This window comes from Chiloscyllium plagiosum, chromosome 40 (assembly GCF_004010195.1).
Source record: "Chiloscyllium plagiosum isolate BGI_BamShark_2017 chromosome 40, ASM401019v2, whole genome shotgun sequence".
NCBI classification, from domain to species: Eukaryota; Metazoa; Chordata; class Chondrichthyes; order Orectolobiformes; family Hemiscylliidae; genus Chiloscyllium; species Chiloscyllium plagiosum.
This window is the reverse complement of record NC_057749.1, coordinates 15121474-15130855: the sequence shown is the minus strand read 5'-3', so window position 1 is coordinate 15130855 and position 9382 is coordinate 15121474. Positions and strand designations below refer to the sequence as shown.

General features: G+C 46.9%; 1 protein-coding gene across 2 annotated transcripts in view; it reads left to right on the top strand.

Moving 5' to 3' along the window:
* igf1ra (insulin-like growth factor 1a receptor) overlaps window positions 1–9382 on the top strand; it is a 217633-nt gene that overhangs the window by 112282 nt on the left and 95969 nt on the right. Inside the window, exon 1 of one of the 2 annotated variants that reach the window (XM_043680421.1) lies at window positions 2022–2092. The exons of the other annotated variant lie outside the window; for it this stretch is intronic. Within the exon in view, the coding sequence (XP_043536356.1) occupies window position 2092 (1 nt within the window). The 5' untranslated portion in view covers window positions 2022–2091. Of the gene's footprint in view, window positions 1–2021; window positions 2093–9382 lie in introns of those variants that run through there. 2 annotated transcript variants of the gene reach the window in all.

Below are 9382 nucleotides of genomic sequence, written 5' to 3'. Positions count from 1 at the left end.
AGGACCTTACCATTAAGTGTATAAGTCCTGCTAAGATTTGCTTTCCCAAAATGCAGCACCTCGCATTTATCTGAATTAAACTCCATCTGCCACTTCTCAGCCCATCTGGTCCAGATCCTTTTGTAATCTGAGGTAACCCTCTTCGCTGTCCACTACACCTCCAATTTTGGTGTCATCTGCAAACTTACTAACTGTACCTCTTATGCTCGTATCCAAATCATTTATGTAAATGACAAAAAGTAGAGGACCCAGCACCGATCCTTGTGGCACCCACTGGTCACAGGCCTCCAGTCTGAAAAACAACCCAAGTTTGCTGACTCCCTGCATTTTTTGCCCATCCCTTAAGCACTGAAGCCATTTCGGAGTTACCCACATTGCTGTGGGTGTGGAGCCACATGTCGGCCAGACCAGGTAATAATGGCAGGTTTCCTTCTCTAGAGGCAGCACGGTGGCTCAGTGGTTAGCACTGCTGCCTCACAGTGCCAGGGACCCGGGTTCGGTTACACCCTCAGGTGATTATGCAAACTCCTCACAGACAGACATTCTCCCCGTTTCTGTGCTCTGTTTTCCTCCAGGTGCTCCAGTTTCCTCCCCACGATCCAAGGATGTGCAGGTTATGGTGACTTGGTCATGGGAAATTGCCCCGTTGTGCGCAGGGCTAGGAAGGTTAGCCATGGGAAAGGCGAGTTTACAGGAATGGAATGGGGGGAGGGGGGAGTCTGTGTGACATGCTTTTTGGAGGTTTGGTGTTTGCCTGATGAGCCGAATGGCCTGCTTCTACACTGTGAGGATTGTGATTCTAAAGGCCATTAGTGACCAGATGGGTTTTTACAACAACTGTTTTTACAGCATTTTCAAGGTCACCAGAATAGAGTCACACCAAACAGACCCTTCGGCCCAAGTCATCCCTGCAGACCAGGTTTCCAAATAAAACCAGTCCCACTTGCCTGTGTTTGGCCCACATCCCTCTAAACCTTTCCCACCCATTCCATATATGGACCGCCCTCACCAAGACGAGTTGGATTATAATTGAATTTAAATTCCACTTGCTATCGCTACACTACTGCTGCTCTAATGGGGGTGGGGGGGTGGTGGGGTGGGAGAGAACAGGTTTCCTCAGATTACCTCATTGTAGTCAATTATCTCTTTAAAACTCTTGATCAGATCTCTTTTGTTTTACTGATTTGTTCACAGGACATGGGTGTTGCTGGTCAGGTCAGCATTTATTGCCCATCCCAAGCTGCCCAGGGCATTAAATCAGGGCAGTTAACTTCTATTAGTGAACCAGGTGGTTTTATTTTGCAATCAACAACAGGTCTCTGAGGCTAGCTTTTAGTTCCAGGTTTTTCCTATTGAATTCAGTTTTCAACACCTGCCTGAGTCAGATTCGAATCCATTTTCCCAGGACAGCAGCCTGCAGTTCTAGATTACTAGTTCAATGACAATACCATTACACCAGAACTCCTTAACCGTGGATGTAATGAAATGAGCCCTGGCTTCCCTGACCCCTCTTAAGTAAAGCTTGTCATCCCTGGAATCAGTTTAGTAAATCTCTCGCACATCGTCATTGACCTTGATCTGGTGGGGAAATGAAGATTATGCTCTGCGTTCTGTACTGTTCTTCTCTCGAGCAATTCTGTTATTTAACTCTATAAGAAACTGCACAATTTTCCAGAACATGAAATAGCGTCGTGCTTTTAGATTGTACTGTTTTATAATTATCTTGGTTCGCACTGTCAGTTTGTTGCCAGCCTTGCTGTCTGACAATGCGCTCTCCTGGTCCGCAACCTCTGATATAGCGCTAAGCAGTTGAAGCTATTGTACTCTTTCATGTACCTTGTACTCGAGAGTGTAGCACTGGAACAGCACAGCAGGTCAGGCAGCATCCGAGGAGCAGGAGGATCAACGTTTCGGGCATAAACTCTTCATCAGCATCTGCTGTCCTCACTTTCTGCTATGTACCTTGTACTCGTCAGGACTGGGATGCAAAAAACCAGACTTTGGAAAGGGAACGCCAAATTTTACAGCAAGAGAAGTGGTTGCCAATTGAGGTCATATTGGATAAACACGCATTCACTTGTGAGATTTGGAAGTATGTTTTTAATGTTCCACCATGACCTTTCAACTCCGAGTCGCTACACTCCTGGATTTACTGGACCCTTCTGGAGAGAAAGATAGAAAATGCCAGAAGCCAGGAAATATCTATATTGAGAGAGAGAAGGTGTGACGTTTTAGGTAGCTCACCTCTGGCCTGAGCAGATCTGTAGTAAGTGCTGGAATGTTAGCTGTCCTGTTCAGCTCAGCATGTCCAGTTCACTCTCTGCAGCATGTTATTTAGTTCCCTGACATCGGTGGTGGGCAAGTTGTTGGAGGGAATCCTGAGGGACAGGATGTACATGCATTTGGAAAGGCAAGGACTGATCCAGGATAGTCAACATGGCTTTATGCATGGGAAATCATGTCTCACAAACTTGATTGAATTTTTTGAAGAAGTAACAAAGAAGATTGATGAGGGCAGAGCAGTAGATGTGATCTATATGGACTTCACTAAGGCGTTCGACAAGGTTCCCCATGGGAGACTGATTAGCAAGGTTAGATCTCACGGAATACAGGGAGAACTAGCCATTTGGATACAGAACTGGCTCAAAGGTAGAAGACAGAGGGTGGTGATGGAGGGCTGTTTTTCGGACTGGAGGCCTGTGACCAGTGGAGTGCCACAAGGATCGGTGCTGGGTCCACTACTTTCCGTCATTTATATAAATGATTTGGATGTGAGCATAAGAGGTACAGTTAGTAAGTTTGCAGATGACACCAAATTGGAGGTGTAGTGGACAGCAAAGAGGGTTACCTCAGATTACAACAGGATCTTGACCAGATGGGCCAATGGGCAGAGGTGTGGCAGATGGAGTTTAATTTAGATAAATGCGAGGTGCTACATTTTGGGAAAGCAAATCTTAGCAGGATTTATACCTTAATGGTAAGGTCCTAGGGAGTGTTGCTAAACAAAGAAACCTTGGAGTGCAGGTTCATAGCTCCTTGAAAGTGGGGTTGCAGTTAGATAGGATAGTGAAGAAGGCACTTGGTATGCTTTGCTTTAGTGGTCAGAGTACAGGAGTTGGGAGGTCATGTTGTGACTGTACAGTACATTGGTTAGGCCACTTTTGGCATATTACATGCAATTCTGGTCTCGTTCCTATCGGAAAGATGTTGTGAAACCGAAAGGGGTTCGAAAAAGATTTACAAGGATGTTGCCAGGGTTGGAGGATTTGAGCTATAGGGAGAGGCTGAATAGACTGGGGCTGTTTTCCCTGGAGCGTCAGAGGCTGAGGGGTGACCTTATAGAGATTTACAAAATCATGAAGGGCATGGATAGGATAAATAGACAAAGTCTTTTCCCTGGGGTGGGGGAGTCCAAAATTAGGGGGCATAGGTTTAAGGGTGAGAGGGGAAAGATTTAAAAAAGACCTAAGGTGCAACTCTTTAATGCAGAGGGTGGTGTGTGTTTGGAATGAGCTGCCAGAGGAAGTGATGGAGCTGGTACAATTACAACATTTAAAAGGCATCTGGATGGATACATGAACATAAAGGGTTTGGAGGGATATGGGCCAGGTGTTGGCGCTAGGTTGGTTTGGGATATCTGGTCAGCAGGGACGAGTTGAACCGAAGGATCTGTTTCCATGCTGTACATCCCTGACTTGTACAAATAGTAAGTAACAATGGAATAGTGACAACAACAGTTTAGACATTGGAAGAGATTCTATCCATTAGGTCATGTTGCAGCTGTACAGGACATTGGTTAGGCCACGTTTGGAATATTGCGTGCGATTCTGGTCTCTTTGCTATTGGAAGGATGTTGTGAAACTTGAAAGGGTTCAGAAAAGATTTACAAGGATGTTGCCAGGGTTGGAGGGTTTGAGCCCAGGGAGAGGCTGAACAGGCTGGGACTGTTTTCCCTGAAGCGTCGGAGGCTGAGGGGTGACCTTATAGAGGTTTATAAGCTCATGAGGGGCACGGATAGGGTGAATAGCCAAGTCTTCTCCCTGGGGTAGGGGTGTCCAAAACTAGGTTTAGGGTGAGAGGGGAAAGTTATAAAAGGGACCTAAAGAGCAACTTTTTCACACACAGGGTGGTACGTGTATGGAATGAGCTGCCAGAGGAAGTGGTGGAGGGGGGTACAATTATAGCATTTAAAAGGCATCTGGACGGGTGAATGAATAGCGCTGAAAAATGTGTTGCTGGAAAAGCGCAGCAGGATGCTGCTTGACCTGCTGCGCTTTTCCAACAAAACATTTTTCAGCTCTGATCTCCAGCATCTGCAGTCCTCACTTTTTCCCAGGTAAATGAATAGGAAGGGTTTGGAGGGATAGGGGCCAGGTCCTGGCAAATGGAACTAGATTGCGTTGGAATGCTTGGTCGGCATGGACTAGTTGGACCGAAGGGTCTGTTTCTGTGCTGTACATTTCTATGACTCTAGTTCTCTTTCTGATATTATCATCTTATTTGTTTGTTTATTCTTCTATTCCTCCTCTCTCTCTCTCTCTTTCCTTATTTCTTAGTGTCCTTTTTTTCTTCTTCTACTCTATTCCAACCTCTTTCTGTTACACCCATTTCCTTTCTCTTCCTGTAATTTCCACCTGAATGGTCTCCTCATTCCACCTCTGTCTGTGAGCACGTGTTTGCTTCTTTTTTAAAAAAAAATCTGTCTTGCTTCCATTTTACAGGCACTGTTTGCTTTTGAACTGTGCATGTTTCTCCATTTTCAGCCATCTCTCTCTCTCTCCTCTCCCCCTTCCCCCCGCCACCTTTCTCTGTCTGAGGGGTAGGATTTGGTGACCACTTCAGGTCACGCCTGGGATTACAGCTTCAAAGGGTCGATGTTGTGGAATGCCATATTTCACGATTGCTCTTTGTACTCCCAACTCGCCAACTTAAATTCTAACCCGACCCGCATTGTCGGAATTCCTTTCTGGGCAGTTAGGGCGAGCAGCAAGAATAAGGAATAATTTGTCCTTGAGCCTTGGGCAGAGCTTGAAGAACAAAGGGATTGTGCCCCCCCCCCCCCACCACCCCTCCGTTTTAATCTCGCAAAAGCACAATGATTAGCTGATTTAATGTGAGCACGTCTCGGGTCCTCCTTTCCCTTCAGGCAGTTTCGAACGAATCGATAAAAGATCTTGAGAGAGATCTTTGGACAGTGGGAGGAAACTGTCAGCATCTCCCAAGTCTGTGACGTGAGAAGGACAAGGGGGCAGGGGAGATCTCCCATCCCCTTTCCCTTTCAAATTCCCCTCCAAGCCACACACCATCTTGACTTGGGAATATATCGCTGTGCCTTCAGTGACGTTAGGTCAAAATTGTGGAATTCCCTCCCTGCCAACCCTGAGAGAATGCCTATGGCATATGTACTGCAGCAGTTCAAGAAGGCAACTCCCCAACACCACACTCTCAGGGAGTGATACAGCCCGCAAACAGACCTCTTGCTCATGCTTGTCCATGCTGGCCACGTTTCCCAAACTAAACCAGTCCCGTTTGCCTGTGTTTAGCCCATATCAGCCTTTCCTATCCACATATCTGTCGGAATGGCCTGTAAATGTGGTTACTGCAGCTCCGTGTAGGCAGCAAATGCGGGCCCAACCAGAGATGGCTATAAACCATCGAGGAATAACAAGAGAAAGTGATGCGTTGACTTTTGGACTTTCCTGGGACAGGTTTGAAGCGAACTCACTGGAAAGTTTGGAGAGCAGCAGCTTGCATTTGTGTGGCACCTAATGGTGTACTGCCCAACGCACTTCATAAATTACATTGTCAAAATACTGGACATTACAGATGTTTGACAGAAACAGTGCGGGAGCTTTTGAAATCTAGCTTTAGTGGCAAGCCAGACTTGGGGTTGTAAGTATTGCTGTGGGGTGTATGTCTGCTGGAAATTAGAGTTTGCGGATATCCTGGGATCTTGACAAGTGACTGTGTGGAGTTTTCATGTTCTCCCTATGTCTGCATGAGTTCAGGTGCTCTGGTTTCCTCCCACTGTCCAAAGATGTGCAGGTTGGGCTGGATTAGCCATGGGAAATGCAGGGTTATAGAGATAGGAGTGGGTCTGGATGAGATGCTCTCTGGAGGGTCGGTGTGGACTTGATGGGCTGAATGGCGTTCTACACTGTGATTCCCAGAAGACTCTTCCTGTCTCGAAATATCACCGATGGCGTGCTTGACTCAGCAAGCAGTGCGGTGGAATCTCGTAGATGCTACTGTCTCCAATTTGGCTGAATTGTCAAACCGTGTTTCAGTGTTTTTGATAAGCATCAAACTGAGGCGAGAAGGGGAAGACCACCACGTGCTGAAACTTCCCAAAACAAAACCAACTCCAGATTTAGCTTCAGTTCCCCCTCTGAGATTGCACACTCGTCCCTGAGTCACTAGGTTCTGGGTTCAACACCCACTCCAAGGAGTGACCATAAGAAAGTGATGATGTACAAGAGCTGGTGTTGGACTGGAGGGGGCAAAGGCAAAAATCACACAGCACCACGTTACAGTCCAACAGGTTTATTTGGAAGCACTAGCTTTCGGAGCATTGGTCACAGACACCCCAGGGAAAAGACTTTGCCTATTTACCCTATCCTTGCCCCCAGAACTAGAGGGCATAGGTTTAGGGTGAGAGGGGAAAGGTATAAAAGAGACCTACAGGGCAACTTTTTCACACAGAGGGTGGTACGTGTATGGAATGAGCTGCCAGAGGATGTGGTGGAGGCTGGTACAATTGCAACATTTAAAAGGTATCTGGATGGGTATATGAATAGGAAGGTTTGGAGGGACATGGGCCGGGTGCTGGCAGGTGGGACTAGATTGAGTTGGAATGTCTGGTCGGCATGGACGGGTTAGACCGAAGGGTCTGTTTCCGTGCTGTACATCTCTGACTCTATGACCTGATGAAGGAGCAGCACTCTGAAAGTTAGTGCTTCCAAATAAACCTGTTGGACTATAGGCTGGTGTTGTGCAATTTTAAAATAAGCTGGTCTTGGAGTACTGTACTGCTGGAGATATCTACTTTCAGTCGAGATGTTTGAACAAGGCCAAAGGGACCCATGGCAGTATGTGGAAGAGCAGCAGGGGGAGGTTCCCCTTGCAGCACCGGCCCATGTTTATCCCTCAGTCATCATCGTAAACACAGATTCTCTGGTCATCATCACATTGCTGTTTGTGGAAGCTTGCTGGGTGCAAATTGCTCCTGGGTTTCCTGCATTAAAGCAGTGATCTCAGCTCAGAAGATCTTCAGTGGTGGTCAAACAGTTTGGGATGTCAGTTGTTTATGGCAGGTGCTACGGAAATGAACATTTCTTTTTGTTTTTGGGAGTTAGTGATAGCGACCCTGCACCAAGCAGCACGGCCTGAAGTCTCTGAGGCTAATCCGTGCTGAGCATCCGATGACGATTTGTATCAATGTACCTTTTAAGACAATGAAAGGTACCAGCGAGAGGATTGCAAGTGTAACTGTCCTTGTCTTACATTTGATGCCATTGTGTGTTTTCTTTTGCTGGGAATGTATGAACGGTTTGACTCGTTACAATGGCTGACCTCTCTGTCAGAGCGTTGTCCTGTCTCAGTCTGGGATGAGGACACAGACAGTAAGTCCGCTCAATAGAGAGCAGCCAGAGAGCCTTCTCCTGATTGCCTTACAGTGACCTCTACTGGGAGTAAAAAGACATGCCAGGTAAAGGTATGGTCCCATCCTGCATTCAGCCTCTGATGGGTCTGCTTCCCTGTCTCAGTCCCTGTACCCCTCTCCCCTCTCCCCTCTCTCTCTCTGAGGGGCTCCTTGCAAACTTACCTCTGACCCAGCTTTAGAAAGCTCCGTCTATCCTGATACCCGCTGCTTTGTACTTGTGGCAAAGTTTGCTTTATCTGATTAATAGCTGGAGGACTGTTAAGGTGCTTTCTAAATGCAACTTGTTGGGATTGACTAGAGCACCATGAATGGGAGAGAGAGGAATGTTACCAATCCAGCACACACAGTCGCCTGGTCTTATGGGACTCCGTGTTACACAGGCAAAAGTGAGGACTGCAGATGCTGGAAACCAGAGTTTAGATTAGACTGGTGCTGGAAAAGCACAGCAGGTCAGGCAACATCCATGGAGCAGGAAAAACAACGTTTTGGGCAAAAGCCCTTCATCAGGAAGGAGGCAGGAAGGCCCCAGGGTGGAGAGATAAATCCACCCTGGAGGCTGCCTGTCTCTATTCCTGGTGAAGGGCTTTTGCCCAAAACGATATTTTTCCTGCTCCTCAGTGTCTCACAGACAGAGCCTTTACCTATGAGACCCTGGGAGGAGGGCATGAGAAATAGTTTTACGCTGGGCTTCATTAAGGCCCTCAGGATATGTAAGAGTGGCGAATGAGTTTTTAATGGCATTTCGGTTGTATCGGTAAAGGTGCTGGCTGGTTTTACACACACACACACACACACACACACACAACTTCCAGGAGACCAGAATAACAAAGGAGACTGAGCAGCTTCAGCTTTGGACTTGCCAGGAATGTATTTTTTTTATAGAACAGAGTGTGAGCTGCTGTCTTTGGTTGATGAGCAGCGAGTGAGCCTCGATGGACGGGTCAGTGCCAAAACCACAACATTTCAACGTGATGGCATATCCCGCCTGAATTTGGCAAAAGCCATGATGAAACAGGAGTGGATTGTTCCTATGGGAGAGAGATTCCTTGTTAGGAAATTCAATGAAGTGGGAGCACTGCAATGCCTATCATTCCTTCATCCAGTGACTCTGAATGTAAATAGATCATCTATAAATATGTACAGTTGTACAAGGAGGAGGAATAGACTGTACAGTTGATCAGCCATCAGTTTATACACTTATAAGGAATCTATCTCTTCGCTCCATTATCACACTCCAGCGAGAGTACAGTTTGGAACAATAAATAATTTCTAGATTAGAAGCTGTGCCTGTTTTCTGGAAGACTCATCTGTAATAAAAGTCTACTAGTAGATCATTTTTTTTTTCTTGATATATCTGAGTAGGAAGAATGCACTGACTGGGCTCTGCTGCCTGCTGTTAGAAGGAGGTGGGTGATATTTGTTGGTGTAGTGTAGTTTGCATCTTGAGTGACAGCTTCTCCATTGATTTCCTCTTACTGTATTGGTGAGCTTCTTCCAGCTCACCCCAGCTCCCCGCGCCCCGGGGCTCCACATGATCTGACTGGTGGCTCACCAACATGGCTTATTCTCAGCCACCTTCAAGGCCAAACTACAGCAACTCACCCACTTGGTCTCCCAACTCCCCCTTCTCCCAACCCTGTCCCACTCCCCATCCTGTCCCACTCCCCATCCTGTCCCACTCCCCATCCTGTCCCACTCCCCATCCTGTGCCATCCCCAT